Here is an 18,220-nt window from a genome sequence, read left to right on the forward strand (position 1 = left end):
CCAATCTAAGCAGCTCTGGTCAAGGCTCCCAGTCACCAGGCACAGTTCCACTGAAGGGCTGATCTGTTTTGGTTAGCTCCTGCCCAGTTTGGGATTCTTTGGTTTTGGTGTGCCCATGGGTGAGATACTTATTTCAAGGTTACTTGTCAATAGCTGTTTTAACAAGGCTTCCTTGGTCCCCTTCCCTGGGTCCTTTCTCTGCCTGTTGAGTCAGATTTCCATGACAGTCACTTTTATGACTTAGCTGTATCTAAGGTCCCATCAGATCTGTTTTGCATGGGACCTGGCAGGTACTTGCTCATATTCTTCCTTCAGGTCTTGATCCATTTTTTTCTCAGTACTAAGTAGTAAGGGTTCTATCTCGGCTTTGACGTTTAGTCAGCTGGCTTTCCTGAGGTCCCTGGGAAACTGTGCTCTTAGCCCCCATGACGGCTGCCTTCACCTACTCTGCCCTGAACAGCTAAGCCTCAGCTCTGCACGCAGAAGACAGAGAACCTGAAGGGCTGAGTCCCCAGGGCCACACCTTCAAATAGGGCAAGGGAAGAGCGAAGACCAACCTAGGACCTCAGTGCCACTGAAGCCTCTATCCTGTGAGCTGCTGTTGGGGACTTTCCTATGCTCTGGGTAATCCCCACTGCTTCCCAAGAGCTCTCTGGGGACCTCTTCTGCTCTGTGGGGATCTGCAGTAGGCTTACCTAGGTCCTGTGGGCACTGAACCCATCATGTCAACTGTGCCTGCTCAACTCCCAGAACATCCCAGTGGTTGTTTCCAGGGCAGAGACCAAAGGCACTACACAGCTCAGGCCCAGAGTGCCCTAAGGCCCGCACTCAAGTCTGAGACTGTCTTCTTCAGATGCCTGTCCACAGCTATGCCCCCTTCTACCTGCACCTCTGATCTGGTTATGTCCTAACTTACTTTCTTCTCTCTTCCCAGCCTATCTTCATGCTGTTGCCATCACTGTTCTAATTCTTAGTTAACTGAGCTCTGGTCAAGCCCACATCTTACTCAAAGCTCAGCAGCTCCCGAGAGCTCAGAGTCCCTTTGACAGCTGAGGGCCTTCTGACTAGGTAGGCTCTAGTCATTTTCTTGGCCATAGCCCTTGACCTATCTAATGCACCCAACAGTCTTTGCTAAAGTCTTTGCTAGCTCTGCTCCCTGCCTGTGCATACTGGAGACATATTACACAGGCTCTCACTTATCCCTTTAGTCTCAAGTCAACTCAGGCTCAGAAACCACTACAAATTCCACATCATTCAATCAGGATAGAGGCTGTAGCACCTGGAACTTCAGTAGCGCTACATACTTCTCTCTGGCTCAGTTACCAGTGGATACAACATCTCTTGCTGCTGGACCTTCCTGGAGGTCTTATTCATCTCCGGGTAGTGTAACACATGGTCTGGGATGAAATGTTTATTTGCCAAATACATGTATATCCATGGGCTCCTATGGACTAAAAATGGGCTGGATACTGCACACAGGGGCTCCAGATTCAAGGTCACTTTGAAGACTGGCTCAGGAGAAACCTCTGTCTGTGTCCCTTATGGGCCAGTTCTCTGAGGGACGACACAGTGGCTCCCTTACGGGGTTCTCTAAAGCCTTTGGGTTCACAGTGCCTCATACAATGTGAGACCCAGTGTATGCTGAAAATTAATGGATGGGAGATTCAGAGATGTGCATAGGACTGGCTTCTGTAGCTGAGCTGTGCTTCTCTCCTAGAATGCTAAGCGGAGGCTAAGAGTCACTGGAGGCAGCTGGCATATTCTCATGAGGAAAGAAATACTGAAGCCCAAAGGATATGGATCCAGGAGCAATAGTGACCACAGTGGATAACTCTGCTGCCTCTTCCCCTGTACTAAAGTATTTCTTTTAGTTAGAAAACATAAGAGACTGGTTTAGTGCTGTTGGCAGACTATTTCCTTGGCAAGTTCTAAGGTACATTCTGAATGCAGAAGACAGGTGGAATTGGCAATTCCCCACAATGCCCTTCAGCTGTATTTAATTTTGGGGGCTTTATTCTCCAGAAGAGCAGAGCAAGAACTAAAGACTGTACCCCCATCATTTTCCATGTAAACTCAAGGCAGCTGAAGGGCATTGTGGGCACGGCCACCCACTGTGTGCTGTGCTCCAGCCCTTTCAGAGCAGTGCTTGTTTCCCAGGCCTGGGAACTGGATGGGGGCTGCTGCTCTAACTTCTGTCTTCACCAGATTAGAAAGAGGCCAAAGGCTGAGGGGCAGAGCCACATGGTTCTCCTAGACGCAGGGAGGCAGGGAGCTCCCTTGGTTCTATGTACTTCTTAAACGCCAGCCGCATGCCAGGCATGCACTGTAACAGTGCTAGGAGGAACAGTGGGCTTCTCTATTTCTGAGCTGCCTCCTGCACAGAGAGCAGGGCAACTTGTGGTAAAGTCACGCTCAAGTCCTAAGGCAGCTCAAACTTCTTGACTGAAGCCTGAGAAGCAGAAAAACAAAGATGAACAAATCCCCCTTGTGGAGAGCTTCTCAAAAAGTCTTAGAAACAGCTATCATGTTAGCTGTGTGGAGAGATGGGCACGCAGGCCACAGAGCCAGGACCTCACGCACATGCTCTAGCACTGAGCTCCACTGTCAGAGCCTCAGATCTTTGAAGGAGAAGTGGCCCGGCGCTGCTGGGTTTATACAAAGGAAGGGTTTAGACAGACGATGAACCAGACCTACTTCTCAAACTAACAAATCCAGGCCCTGGTGACAGTGATTGGACAGTGATTAGTCCAGAAGGGCTAACCTCGCCTAGACTTCTACTGTGCGTGCTCCTGGAGACCTGGCTACCAGTTTAGTCAACACAAGGAGGCAGGAACCCCTTGTTCTGCTTGCCTTGGATGATGGAGTGTGGACAAGGAAAACACTGACAACCGGTTTTCCAGTAAGGAATCTGGCACCAGAGTCATGGGATAGGCACCTGGACATGAGGCTCCAGAAGAGACACTTAGTGACCAATTCCTCATCCCCTCCCACAGCCCATACTTCCCATCTTGGTTTATTTTTGAAAGGGAACACTATTCATGGGAAAGCTGGAGGGGTGCAGAGCTCTGAGAGAAGTCTGCAGGCCATGTACAGAGGACTTGAGTTGTCCCTCACCATTCTGCCAGGACTTCTGACACTGCTGCCTGCTGGGCTTCTTGACCAGCATCTCCACCATTACCTGCTTTGCTTTAAGAAAGCCAGGGAAGAGGGAAAATAAATGAGGTTCTAGACCTACAGTTAGAAAAAGACAGTTTCTACCTTCCTGCCTACCCTAAGCCCCAACCCCCAAACAAAGAAATAGACTGCAGCCCAGAAGCAGCAAGGCAGAGACAGAGGACTCTTTGGAGGAAAGACACCAGAAGGTATGCATCTCCTCAGCAGCAGATCCAACTCACAGAGCCACTGCTGTACGTCCCCTTTGGGTCGGCCAGAGGCATCTCTCCACCTATAGAATCCTATAGACAACCCCGCCCATGCAGCCAGCCTCTGTCCTCAAACAGACTGATGCTAGTGGGCCTCTGTCCACACGTCACAGTTCTTAACTCAAAGCAGTTGCTGAAATGCTGCTGCCAATCCATCCTAACGACAACTCAGCCTGAGGACTCACCTTAGGGCCACATTCTCTGGAAGGCTTCCCTAGCCCTTCCTTGGCCCTCCCAAAGTCCCCATCACACTGAAGTTGTCAGCTGCTTAACTTCACTGAATCCAAGCCCTGAGAGGAAGGAGGAAGGCTCATTCTTAGAATCTCTTCCTTGTGGGTAAACACCCAGGACACTTGCCTCACTGGGTCCTCTTAGAGGCTACCGCCCTTGCCAAGAGAAGTACTTTCTGGCTCTGCTGGAGAAGCAGTGGTTCCCCATGCACTTAGGACCCAGATTTCTTGAAAGAGCTTCATAGACTCCAGACTGGCTCAGAGTTCACAAACCCCTGCAAAAATGGGCCTGGATGGCTGAATGAGACTCAAAGCTACAGCTAGCTACGTTAGTTAACACCGCCAGCTGCTCATGTCCCCAGCAAGGGGTTTCTACTACACAGAGAGCCTTGGGCCTTACATGTGGGAGATGGGCTGGGCTGCACAACAGAAAGGGATTTAACTCTGAACATTTCAGTTCATGGCAGGGAGAAGGAAAGTGCCCCACGGAGAGTTAGTCAGGAAAGTCATTTCCTGGAGGCAACAAAGCAAATCTGCTACTATTGGCCTGGTGTGCATCAGGGCTTCTCCTTCCATGTTCTCCTTCCGTGGTCTTTCAGGCAAATGGCTCAACCAGATCTCAAAAAAGTCTGTTTAGATGCTAACTTGTTTGGCGCTAGGAACAGCATGGGGGCTGGAGGTAGGAGGTAAGGAGAGTGAGAACAGCTTAACGCAGCTGCTGATGGGTTCCAAAGTGGCTTGAGCCCTACCACTGGGAAGTGCTAATTGGTTCTTTAAAGTGTGAGGCCAGCAGAGAGCCAGGGCTGAGGCAGGCAGTGTCCCCTGGAGTAGGTGAGAAGGGGGACTGCTGGTGTGTCCAGCTGCAGCCACAATGGCATCACAACACTGGCACAACAGGAGCACCAAGAGCCTCGCTTGTAGCAGTCCCAATATGCCATGCTAGCTGAGGGGAGATAAATTAGGGGCACTTCCTATGGAGTCTCACTTTCCATGCATGCTCTTTGGTAAACAGCCTGGATCCTCCAAGAGCACAGGTCTAACTTGCCCCGAGAAGGCAGATTTCCAATCAGATGTCCCCTGCCAGCAGTTCAAGGCTCCTACCTTCACCAGGACCTGAAGATGCTGTCCCTGGTTCCTCTTCCTCCCTCTCAGTCTGTGTTTCAGCATTCTGCAACTGGAGGGCCAGAGTCTGAGTGCCCTGAGATGTCACAGAGGTGGTAGGGTTCCGAGGTTGCAGTCCAATTGCATTCATCAAGCCCATGTCTCTGTCTGTCCGCCATGTGGCTCTACTGGTTCTAAGGCAAAAAAAAAAAAAAGACAGACTGAAGTCAGGAGGGATTTGGGACAGACCCCTTATAGAAGTCTTGGATCATATTTTGATGGTTGGGTGGTTCATCTAGGCCCACAGCCTTAAAAGGAGATACACTACAAGTATCTCCTCATGCAGCTATGATAACTATCCACAAGTAAGGCCAAGGCCCAAGGCTCCTTTTCTTGGGTAATTCCCCAGACACAGACTTTTCAGATAGTTATGACAGGCAGCAAAGCTGGGTCCACAACTTCTGAGGCTGACCAATTACTCACTTTTAGCTTCTTCTGGGATTACTGCTCCAACTGTACCCTGTGATTCCTACAGAAAGCAAGACCTGCCTCAGGTCTCACGTTGAACCAATATTTTGTTTTTACAATGCTTTAGGTCTCATCAGTGGATTAAGTGAAAAAGAAGATCAGAGCCAGATTCCTATTCTCAGTGGTCCCTGAGCACCAGCCATTGGCAACTTGAGTCCTATGGTCCTAGTCATCTGAAGATACCCCACTCTGCAGTTCTCTATGGGCAACAGACAAGAGTTCATGGGGTAGTATTTTTCTCTTTATTCTTACTCCAAGTGTGCTCAGACACCATGGCAAGGATGAGAGAAAGGCATGTGTTCTATGATGAGACTCTAAGAGCAAGGGTCCTGTCTTCTTTGGTAATTATGTGATGTGTATATCTGTGTATGGGTATGGGCATGTGAGTGAAGGTATGAGTATCCAGAGACCAGAGCATCACAACTCCTTAGAGCTGGACCTGCAGGTGGTTTTGAGTTGCCTGATGTAGGTGTTGGGAACCAAACTCAGGTCTTCCTCAGAGCAGTATGCACTCTTACCCACTGAGCAATAGCTCTAGCCCCTGTCTTCTTCTGACTGTATGTAGAAGTCTAAGACAAGTAACAGATCAATGGAAAGTTGTTCTGGTTGATGAAAGACCCAGAGACCCTCAAACCCAGGAGTCTTCTGACTTCAGCTTACCCAGGCCGCTCGCTGCTCCTGCTGTTCGAGTGGACAGTGAAGACCGTCTCATTTAGCTGGTCCCAGTAGTACTCAACACCAGAGTTTAAGGCCCTAAAGATCCATTGGGAGAGGTGTTAAAAAGGTGCTTAAGAACTCTTGACAAGTCCTGGGCTTGGGGGATGTAGTGGGGTGGTTCATGCTGCCCCTCTTCTGGGATGGGAGACCAGGTACAGAAATGCTCCCTCATTAGGGTGCTCAGTGTCTGAGCACGTGCTATCTGAATGTAATTGGCCCCCATAAGCTCATAGGGAGTGGCACTATTAGGAGGTGTGGCTTTTTTGGAGTAGGTATGGCCTTGTTGAACGAAGTGTGTCACTGGAGGCAGGCTTTGAAGTCTTCCTCCATATGCTTCAGCAGTGCCTCGGGTCTCAGTTTACATCTGTTAAATGCAGGTCAAAATGCAGGGATCTCCAGTTCTATCTCCAGCACCAAGTCTGCCTGCGTGCCACATGATAATGAACTAAATTCTGAAACCATAAGCCACCCCATTAAATGTTTCCCTTTATAAGAGCTGCCTTGGCCATAGTGTCTTTTCACAGCAATGGAAACCCTAAGACAGAGTGTCTCAGATATTCTGAATATCCCAAATGCTTTCAGTAGGCTTCCCTTAGAGTCAAAAATAAAAAAAACCCACTAATACCAGATATGCAGCAGGTTCCAAGTGTTATTCAGACACACAGTGGTGAACAAGAGATAGACTTCCTGGAAAGACATGTGCTATAGACAGGTGTCAGAAGGGACCACTGGGTCTTCAGGAGCAGAGGGTCATGCCCTGAGCCCTTTCCTATTGCCAAGATGCTAAGAGGAAGAATGGAGGTACCTTAACAATCTTATCTGCCCGGAGCTGAATGGCTATACTGTTTTCTTTTCTGGACCTAGAGTCTCCCTGGCCAGGTTCAGCAAGACAGGCAAAAGGTGTAGTTCAGGTAGATCTTCTGCAGTGTTCTATCTGCTGAGCTTCCTGGGCTGCCAACTGTTATCAGGCAGCTTCTCACTATGCCAGAGGGAAGCAATGGTCATCTCATCTCTCTTTACTGACTTGTCACAAGCTACAATCCTGGATAGCAATGTGGATCCCTAAAGAGAACTGCTGCTGGTGATCAGTAGTGATACAGTACCTATCTAGCATGCAGAAGGTCCTAGATAAAATCTCTAGCACCACAAACACAAGATAAGATCCCTCCCTATCTACACAGAATGGCAAATAACAATAGTGCTAGCAACTTGGGAGGCAGAGGCAGAAGGATCAAGAATTGAAGGCTAGTTAGGCTATGTGAAACTCTGTCTCATCAAGCGAATAAGCAAAAAATTAAATAAAGGTCTTTCTCTGATAAAGTATTACCTTGTAGCAGACACTATGGTTGAGAGTAGGGTGAAGTGTGAGAACAGGAAGTGGGGAAAGGGAGAAGGTTTGTTTTAAAGATTTACTTATTTTTATTTTATGTGTATATTTGAGTGTTTGCATGCATGCACGTGTACCACATGTATGCTTGGTGCCTGTGAAAGCCAAACAAGGATGTCTGATCTTCTAGAACTGGAGTTACATACTGTCAAGTCACTGAGTGCTAGGAATTGAACCTGGGTTCTGCAAGAATAGCAAGTGAACCAACCCATCAGGACATGCTGGTGCAACCATTCTCTGGAGTTAGTCCACTCCATGAGATGTAATTCATATCTAACACTACTAGGGTAGCAAAAAACTGAGATTGAACAGGTCATGAGCCTAGGGGAAAACCAACACTATTGTCCTGTTAAAGGAGCATGGCAATAAAAAGACTCCTAATGACATTCCACTGTATCCACAGATCAGTGCTTTGCTCTGCCATCATCGGAGAAGCTTCGCACAGTAGATGGTAATTAACACAGAGACTCACACTGGACAATGTGCAGAGAATAAGAGACTTGGAAAACTCTATCTTAAATGGGATGTCTTCATCAAAGCCCTCCCTTCAGGCCTCAGAGAGCCAGCAGAGGAGAAGGCAGAGACATTCTAAGAGTCAGAAGTGGTGGATGACTGCAAGGAAACGCTGTTTTCCAAACCCACAGGACTGATTCACAGACGGTAGCATGCGCAGGGTCTGCGCTGGTTCCAGCCAGAGAGAGTCCCAGGGCTAAGAGTGGAAAGTGAACGTGGGTTACCACTTTCTAACCAAGAAGCCACCTGCAATTGATACCTGCTTGCAAAGGAAAAATTCATTTTCTCCAATGAAATTTCACTGAGTGTATTAGTCACACTTCAGGGTAGGTCCCATGCCCACTAGTTGGTCAATACAAAACAAACTCAATGGCATTTCTGTAGACCTTTGTCTCATATTGCTTTGTTTGAGCATCATTTTGTTTTTACTGATCTTTGCTTACATATTCTGGTTTCCATTTATGTAGTTTTATAAGTGTTTCCTATTTTGTTTTGTTTTTTAAGAGAGAAAAAAAGGCATGGAGAGGATCTGGAAAGAATTGGTGAAGAGGAAAAGTGTGATCAGAATATATAAATTTTTTTTTCAATTAAAAAGGGAAAAAAGGAATAGCAAATGCTCTTAACCACTAAGCTATCATTCTAACACCTCTTAAAACAAGACATTTTATATTTACTAAATATTATTAAATATTTATTTACTGTGTGTGTCACACATGGTACAGCAGGCATGTGAAGGTCTAAAGACAATGTGTAGGAGTTGGTCCTCTCCTTTTACCATATGGGTCTTAAGATCAAACTCATGCTATCACGCATGGAGTCAGGCACCTTCACCCACCGATCCATCTAACCAACCAAATAACAGTTTTAAATTCACTAATTAGATCTGGTAGATAGCCTAAGTGTATCTAAAACATCTCACAGTGCTCCAGAACAAGTCAAGAAATCCACATTCTTCAAGAGTTTGGCTTGAAGAGCTCTGTTCTTCCAACTTCATATTCTTAAGTTCCAACACCAGTATTTAGGAGGTAAACATGGTTAAGGGAGACCATCAAGATGGACCTTAACTTAGAACTATGGTCTTACAAGGACTCTAGAGACACAACCATGGCAAGGTGAGATGGTAGGCATCTATAAACAAGGAAGACAGTCCATTCAGGAAACCCCTGATGGTATTTGATCTTGGCATCTCTGCCTCTACAACTGTTCTTATATCTGCCTGCAGAGCTCATGGTCACTGGACTCTTACTCAGATCCCTCCTTATCCAGTACAGGTTCCTTCCTCTAATAGTTAATTCTGTGCGGTCAAAAGGCTACTGGACGGCAAAGGCGAGAGACAGTCTTGCATTAGAGAAAGGCAAATGTCCAGAAGCAAACTGCAGAGCCTTCCCAAAACAGCACTTTCTGGTGAGCAAATCCTGGCTGCATTATGTCTACGTGAAGCCAGCTGCCAAGAAGCCTTTGATTTACAAACTTGTCAAGATTTATTGACAGGTTGCAATTCCATGTGGGCCTCTGCCAAATCCCGCCTCTGTAGTTCTTGTTACTCGGGGCTAGCTAGTGACAACAACAAACTGTTCACGCCTAACCTACAACAAACCATGTACTGTGTAACCAGGAAGCTTCTTTCTGTCTGAGAAGGAAACCTTTAGAAGAACCAGTCAGTGAACCATCAACATGACACAAGAGGCCAAGGACCCCCCTAAACATACACACACACACACACACACACACACACACACACACACACACACAAATCAGGCAGCGTGTGCCCTCCCTTAAGAGCTGGGGGCTGAGTCCTTGCTGAAGAGGTCAACTGCAAACCAACAGGGATCACAGGGAGCATGTGACTATCGGTACACACCTGTATGGTAAAGCTGAAGGGCGTTGAGTCTGAGCCCTGCCTACACTATTCTGTTTCTGTGGCCAGTGAGTCTTACAATGACAAGGCTTGGGTCTGATTTCAAATCTGGGTACTGTATTGTACTGAAGGAATACAGAGTTGAAGATACCCTCTTTGGGGACTGAACATCACTGACTCTCCCTTTAAGTTCTAAGAATGATCTGCAGCCAGCTCTTGGTACAAAGGGTTGAGTCACTGTTTGTTTTAGGTCCTTCCTGGGAGCTAGACAAACATACAAAGGGATAAAGACTGGGAAGTCATCAAGGGGTTTCTACACAGCACCTGACTCTCTTCAACAGTCTCTCTAAGCTATGCTTCTGGGTGTGGCTCAATCAGTCTCACTGCTGGAAGCCTCCTGGGCTCCTTGATAGAAATAAGAGACAGCTTTGCTTTCTCAGTGGTCCTAATATTCTATCCACACAATCTGTGGCTCTGAGCTTCCTAGCTTCTTGAGAGCACTCTTCATCTGTTGGTCTCAGGGCTGCCTCTGAGGACTGTTTCCAGGAAGAGTGGCATTTATCTGCACTATCTCTATGGTGAGGGAGAGAGTTGGCACCTGGCTCTCCTGAAGGATGGAGTCTCTGTGGCAGTCTGGCTCTCCTTGTCCCTGCTTGGTTAACGCTTGATTATAATTACCATCTATAGTGGCAGCTCCTTCAGGGGCTTTGGGGGGAGCACCACCCTCGGCCAAGGTTCCCTGTGCTACATGGTCAGGCTACTTTTCTTCTGCCCATCTCGTCTGCCTTCTGACCTGACTCTGGAAGCAATGGTCTAGTAACACCTCCCCACACCTTCATTAACAGGGAAAACCCATGGAGCCAGTGGTCCTTCACACTCACTGTGAGGATCAGTAGTGGTGGCTAAGCCAGAGGTACAGCAGCAGCAGCCTGGAAGTAGTGAGGTACATCACATTACTAGGAAGGGAAAGCTGGGCTATTGGCCACAATGGCATGATAGCTTGGTACTGGCCCTCAAGGGACAGCCTTCACTTGTCCTAAGAGTTCTTTCCCAGCATGAGATGGGATATTCTCTAAAGCCTTTGTCTACTGTCAAGTGGGGATTTACAACCACCAAGAGATACCCAAGGAGCTTGTTTCCAGTCCTTGTGCTTGGCAAGAGTGCTGAGGTTGAGACAATGGAAGAGAATCAAGACCAGCATTGAGAGAACAAAATGTAACACAGCTGCCTGTGTCTGGACAAAGGCAGGCAGCCACCTGTTTTGGAGGAGGGTTACAATCTTGGTCCAGCTGGTGGGCTGTATTCTGTGCCCTTGGGAATGGGTGTGCCAGGGAACTACATCACCCAGGGACAGGCAGCAAGCTTAAGCAGCTGCCAATGAAACAGACAGGCACCCTGACCTCCTACTTCTCTGTTTTCAGTCGAGGCAAGAGGCCTATCACAGATGTCAACACTCTAGAGCTTGCCCTCCCATTTTCCAAAGAACCAATTGTCTGATTCCCTTAAATAGGACCCAGGAAGCCACAAAAGCATGTGCACATTCCTGTGATATGCTTCTTTCTTTGAAACTAAAAAAAAAAAAACAAAAAACAAACAAACAAAAAAAACACCTAACTTTTAAAAACACGTTTATCTTTTGTACTTGTGTGTGACACTCATCTGAAGTCAAAAGGAGTTCAGGGCTTTGATAATTTCCCTCTACCATATGAGTCCCGGGGATTAAACTCAGGCCCTTTAACTGTTTGAGCCACCTCAAAGGCCTTGTTTTATTTTTCATTTTTTTTTGAGAGTCTTACTATCTAACCCAAGGGAGCTTCAAACTCCTAACAGTCGTTTTTCCTCCGCTCCTGAGATTATAGTCATACACCACCATATCCTGCTTTAGAGGGTTTTTTTTTTTTTTTTTGGATAGGAAAAGGGCTAAATACCAGTTATAGGAAAGAGATCTGGATTGGAAAATTCAGAGACTCAATTTGTGGGGAGGCCTTAGATAATTGATAATTTTCTTACCTTGTCTGAAGTAAAAATCAACTATGAAGGTGGCTGAGCTCGGCATAAAGGGAAGAGCTTGTGATGGGGAATGTGAGGGAGTCCAGGCTACAGTGTGTGTCAAGGCCAACCTTGGCTACGTAGGGAGACCTGGGGAAACTTTGTCTCATTCATTCCAATTTTATAGCAGAGCTGAGATTTCTTATCTTAAGAATATGGGATCCCAAGAAATCGGAATAAATAGCAGAACCAAAACTGGTAGGCTAAGTTACCTCTACTTGGCCTGGGACGGGACTGTCCCATGCATGGCCCAGTGTCCATTTTACTTAGGTTAGAGTTTCTTTCTTTAAAGATGGTTAGGCTCAATAAGACTCTGGGATGCTGAAGACGACACATGGGGAGGAGAGAGAAGAGAGGCCAAAGTCCCCTTCACGTCTGACTGAGGAGTCTGTGACTCTCAGCAGATATGTGGGATAGGGTTCAGACACGACATCGGGAGGGTGACAACAGCCTGGGTTAGAGAGCTTCTGGGAGGCTCTCACTTTATAAAGGAGAGGGTTTGCTAGGGACAAAGGTGAGTGGTAGAAGCCATAGATAAAACAAGATGGTGGAAGAATGAGGTCTCTGAAAAACAGGAAAAGAAAGGCTGTAACTATAGTGTTGGTAAGTGTGAAAAGAATCCTGTATCAATTTTGGAAAAGATGTCTACTAGATTTCTCTTAGGACTTCCTAATGAGATGAAAGATAACCAGAGTCATGTGGTTTGGGGAGAAGAAGTATCTGAGATCCCACACAGACCCTAGACTAGGGACAGCACAGAGAAAGGCCAGAAAGTGACAGGTCCAGTGTCTGGGCCATCAAAGAGGTAGGCTCTGCTCTGGAAGTACGGAGAAAGGCTTCGTGGACACAGAAACTTAGGAGCAAGTAACTGCCAGAACTCCCTGCTCCAAGACCACCTTTACTGGGTCAAATGTAAACAGCAGCCTCTTTGGGAGGATGAATAATATTCAAGATGGAATGAAAGTACCACTAGTTCTAATAAACTAGGTTTTCTCTCCCAAGTGCCACTGTTCTAACTTAGCTGATCGACAGGGTCAATCCCCAGTCACCTACCCGGCCATAAGAACAGATCCAAATACATTCTTAGGAAAAACACCAAGGCCCCACCAAATCCCAAAACAAAGGCATGTGGAAGATGGGGATGCAGATCAGTTGAAGAATGCTTGCCTGGTAAATTAATATACAAAGCTCTGGATTCAAATCCTAGTACAGCATAACCTGGCTCTGAGGGAGAGGCTATAATCACAGAACCTGGAAGGTAGAGGCAAGATGATCAGAAGATCCTCCCTGATGATAAAGAAAGTCTGAGGTTAGCCTGAGATACATAAGATCTTGTGTCTCCAAAAAAATAAAATAAATAGAAATAATGACAACATGGGTTCATCCAAAGGCCAAATACCAAAGACTTTGCAAAACCAGCTATAACATGCAGTCTGGTCTATACAACGCTCTAGAAAACTGCACCAAGTGAAGAATAGAATTAGGGCAGCCTGGAGGCAGAAGTAGCATTTAGTCAGCTGGCTCCCCACAGTGTCCCACGCAGCAATCAGCCTGATCTGCAGTGAAGCAGGGCTTCACACTCTCTGCCTGGCTGAGTCTAGAAACTGATAATAAAGCAGGCTGATTCCAGGATCTAGAGTAAGCGCCTAGAGAGACCTCTAGCCTTCAGAAAGCCAGAGAAAGGGAAAAGGGTGTCACTAAGACAGAAGTGCTCTTGCTCCTCTTCTCTTACTTCACGTCCAGGTAATAATCACTGCGACTTTAAATTGAGTTTTTGAATCTGCTTTCACTATTATGAGCTAGGGCTTCAAGTAAAAAGGAACAGAGACAGGACACAGAAACATGCTATTAGAGATTAGCACCTGACTGATGGGTTTATTTATTTTATGTGTGTTTATTTTATTTTATTATTCTTTATAGCATGTAATAATATACTATAGGCATAATATAAATAATAAAGCATACTATTTTATAATATATAATCTATAATTTTATAACAATAAAAATATAATTTTATGTGTATGTTTGTCTACATGTATATATATGCAACACATTTATCCTGGCACCTGTGGAGATCAGAAGAGGGAATCAAATCCCCTTGAACTATAGTTACAAATGGTTGTGAACCACCATGCGAGTACTGGGAACCTAACCTGGGTCTCAACGAGAAAAACAGTACTCTTGATTGCTGAACTATCTCTCCAGGTCTCCAAACTGGGGTTTTAACAAGACTGTTTCCAATTTTATTTCTTAGGTTCATGTCCTTTGCATTTACATAAAAATGAGACCACTTGTCAAACTTTCCAAAAAAAGCTTTTAAAAAGAACCATTTATTTGCCTGAGGGTACAATAACTAGGAAAACAGACAGTAAGAGACAACAAAGGAAATATAACACTGTCTAGACTCAGGAAAGTACAGTATCTGAAGTGGTTTTTTGGGGTGGGGGCAGTGCCAAAGATTCACCATAAGATCTTATATATGCTAGCCTCTACTACAGATTCATGTTCCCATACCCACCCCTTGAGAAACTCACTCTGGTCGGCAGATCACCAGGTCTCCTTTGTTGGTGCCATAGGCCAAACCAAGCCCTGGCTCAGGTAGCCAACGGGCAGAGTTGATGCTGACATGTCTCCGCTGGTCAGCAGGCATGGGGTAAAGGACGTTGAAAACTCTCTGGGTGGGAGACAGAGAAAAGAATGGGAGGAGAAACAACTTGTTACCAAAAATAAGAAATCCAAGGAGGATCAAATTAATCACAGGGAAAGGAGGAGACTTTAGACTGAGAATGGGCTGAGACCCTGGGGAAGGAGGAGTGGGAGTCTCTTACTTTCCAGAGAGCTAAGTCTCTTCTAGGAGCACACTTAACAATCTCAGCACACCTCACCTCACTGCTTTGACAGAAGGGCCAGAAAGGCCTCACCTACAGCTCACCACACTGGAAAGGAATGGCTATCACTTTCCTGTGACCAGCATAGAACCAGTGAAAGGCAAACTGGGCTGGTAGTATTGTTACTATGGAAACCCAGAGCTCCCACAGCAATGGGGAATTGGAGGTGATAGGGGGGCGGGAGGGGGTGATAACATCAGAGAACATTCTTAATTCATCTAATTAAAAGCACTGTTAAAGCTGCTATTGTTGAGGAAATTCAAAAGGTAAATTCAGATGTGGGGAGCAGGGTAGGGGGAATCTTCAACTTGCAGGCCCATGACTGCCTTCTGGCTTAATAAACCACCATTAGATCCATCTCCTTTCTCAAAGGCAGAAATTCCCATTTCAGTGATTTCTGTCATCTTTCCAAAAGCTACTTTGTCTTGAGGGTCACCTGGCTTCATCTACAGTTTGGGCTCAAGGGAAATCCAGTGACAAGATCTCTGACGCTCACCTGAAAGTCATTTCAAAAGCACCTTTGGTCAGAGATTGGGGCATGGAAGAGAAAAATGAAAAGACAGGGGCCTTTACTTGAACTTAACTTTGAACCCTGATGTGACTACATAATAACTTGTCTAGATCTTAGCTTAAAAATCTCCCACATTCAAGTCTGAGGATACAGTTCAATTGACAGAGTGCTTGCCTAAGCATTCACGACGTCCTGTGTTTGATCTCCAGCACCACGTGTGTGGTGATATACAGCTGAAACCCCAGCACTCAGGAGGAGGAGACAAGATGACCAGTCATCTTTGGTTACAGAAAGTTAAAAACCAGTCTAGACTATGTGACATTCTATCTCAAAGATAAATAAATAAACAAACAAACAAATAAATACATTTTTTTAAAAAAAAAGTGAAAAGAGAGCTGAAATGCAGCATGTTTAACAGTGCACTTGCCTAGCATGCTGAAGCACCAAGTACCGTGCCATGTACCACAAACGGCAGGGCAACAGAGGGGACGGGGATGGAACTGACCAACCAATCACTCCCACCACAGAAACACTTGCATTCAAATAAGTAGGAAAATTTAAGAAATGAGGGATATAAAAATTGCCTGGCATGGCATAAGCTTATAAATAGCAGCTGCGGATACTGTGGCAAGGAGCCTGCACTTCAGATCCCTAGAGAGCCGTGGAAGGGCAGGAGTTGAGACTCCTCATTTCTTCCCACTTTTGTTTCTGCCTCCCTGATCTTTAAACTGTCAGGTAGGATGGATTTCCTCTGCCTTCATTTGCTTCTAGGGATGGCAGAGGCAGGGTAGTTGAGCCGTGCATATAGACTGAATTTAAGGTACTTTGATAACTAAAGTTAATAAAATTATTATTATACTGGAGACAGGGTCTTGCCCAACCTGTCCTTTAATTTTTGGGTTCAAATGATCCTTTCACCTCAGCCATATCTAATTTAATAATTCTTTCTCTTTCTTTTTTCTTTTCTTTTCTTCCCTCCCCAAGACAGGGTTTCCCTGTGTGTTGCCCTGGCTATTCTGGAACTTGCTGTGTAGACCAAGCTGGCCTCAGACTCAGAGATATGACTGCCTGGGCCTCCAGAATGTTGAGATCAAAGCTGTGTGTTATCACACCCAGTTGATAATTATTTTCTGATTACTCTAATAAGAGACTAAAAGGGGGGGGGAGAGAAAATATGCTCAAAATATTTTGTATGAACACTTAAAATAAAAAAATTTAAAAAAGAGACTAAAAGAAAAAAGCACTGAAGCTAAAACCTGGAGTGGGAATGGTGGTGCAGCCTTGTAATCCTAACCCTTGAGGCTGGGCAAGAGGACCTTAGTTTTGAGATCAGCCTAGGCTATATGGTGTGACCCTGCCTCAATGCCCCACTCCAAAGAAATAAAACTCAAATGAAGAGTCTCTTTCCTGATCTGCTCAAAGCAAGCAGTCTTGGATTTGAGAATATGAATACCAACTAGAAAAGCCTTCACCAAGACAATCTCCACAATGCATGCACATCCCATATATTATCATACAACCAGAATCCTGAGATCAGTAACTTTTCAGGTGTGGCTCTGAGAAAGGTGTCTAGCAGCTGCTGGTACTGTGCTAGAATGGCTCTGCTGCGGTCCTCAGGTTGAATGAGCCTTTACCAACACAGAACTGGCTTTGGCTTGAGCTCTAACTATGCTTGCTGTATTAAGATGGAACACATCGAGGAACACACAGCACTTGGAAGCTGAGGTGTGAGGAACAGAAGTTCAAGGCCATTTTGAGACTACCTCAAAACAAAACAAAACAAAAAAAATCAAAGGCCACAGAGATGGCTCAGCAGGCAGAGGAACTTGCATACAGGCCTGCGACCTCTGTATCCCACAAGGTGTGAGAAACAAGTGACTCCTGAGCACTCATACACCGCGGCATAAGTTCACCTACATACACACACGCACCAAATTAAAAAACAAAAACAAAAAACACCAAGCCAAATCAAAACAACGATAAAGACCTCCTATGCCGGGCTGTTAAGATGACCCAGTAGTTAAGAGCACTGGCTGCTCTCCTAGAGGGCCAGGGTTTAATTCCCAGCATTGACCTGTGACCTAGGTGGGTCACAGCCATCTGTACTCTAGTCCCAGGGATTCAATATCCTCTCCTGGTCTCCTTGGGCATGCAAGTGGTACACACACACACACACACACACACACACACACACATATATATATGTAGACAAAATGCCCATACACATTAAGTAAATAAAGAAACATATTTCCTGTGAGACTCAACTAAAAAGAATTAGCCAGGGCTCACAAATTTTCTAACTAAAATCCAGCCCAATGATATCAGGTACAGTGACACACATCTTTGTAATACTAGTGTTTAAGGGAGAGAAGCAGGAGAACTTCTCCAAATCTGAGGCTAGCCTGGGCTACATAAGGCTCTATCTTAAGGAGGGGGAAAAAAAGGCCTGGAGAATTTATGAACTTGAGTTCTAATCATCCAGAATATGGCTGCCTGGCCTGTGGATTAATCTCCTCATACAAACATATTTGGCAGGAGCTTTGAACACACTCAGAGCTACTGATGAACACTTGGTATATCTGGGTGATGGTTCACACAGGTGGCAACAGCATTCCTTTTTCTCTGTTCCTAAGCAAGACTTTTCCTTTAAATAAAGATGTGGGGCTAAGGACATGGCTTGGTGGTTAAGAGTGCCTGCTGTGCCCTAAGGGTCATGGAATGTGGATTCATCCCCTGGCTGTATGTTATCTTTCCCAAACCCGAGTCCTTAAGCAGAGTTAAAGGGGCAACTCCAATGATCTGTCACCAGCAGCATTTGGAGATCAGGCTACAACCTAATTTGTGGCAGGAAGCTAGAAGAATGTGCTATGGACATTAGCTTCTGACCACCACACTGAAGCATGAGAGTGAGCGGAAGGAGATGAGCACAGACTGCCAGGGCAGAGGAGCGCCTAGGAGATGGAGGAGCACGAGATTCCTGACTCTGAGGTCCTTTCAGACATTCACGCAACCTAAC

The 18,220-nt window shown here is 45.8% G+C and overlaps 1 protein-coding gene across 12 annotated transcripts in view; it reads right to left on the minus strand.

Moving 5' to 3' along the window:
- Nucleotides 1-18,220, minus strand: part of Ambra1 (autophagy and beclin 1 regulator 1) — a 199,516-nt gene that overhangs the window by 2,324 nt on the left and 178,972 nt on the right. For all 12 annotated transcript variants that reach the window (XM_048428441.3, XM_048428439.3, XM_048428451.3 and 9 more), the window contains 3 exons: nt 14,340-14,479; nt 5,942-6,034; nt 4,754-4,947 (listed from right to left, as the gene is read on the minus strand). In XM_048428441.3, coding sequence (XP_048284398.1) covers nt 4,754-4,947; nt 5,942-6,034; nt 14,340-14,479 — 427 coding nt within the window. The remainder of the gene's footprint in view (nt 1-4,753; nt 4,948-5,941; nt 6,035-14,339; nt 14,480-18,220) is intronic.

Source organism: Myodes glareolus, chromosome 10, assembly GCF_982192425.1.
Source record: "Myodes glareolus chromosome 10, mMyoGla1.1, whole genome shotgun sequence".
Taxonomy (NCBI): Eukaryota; Metazoa; Chordata; class Mammalia; order Rodentia; family Cricetidae; genus Myodes; species Myodes glareolus.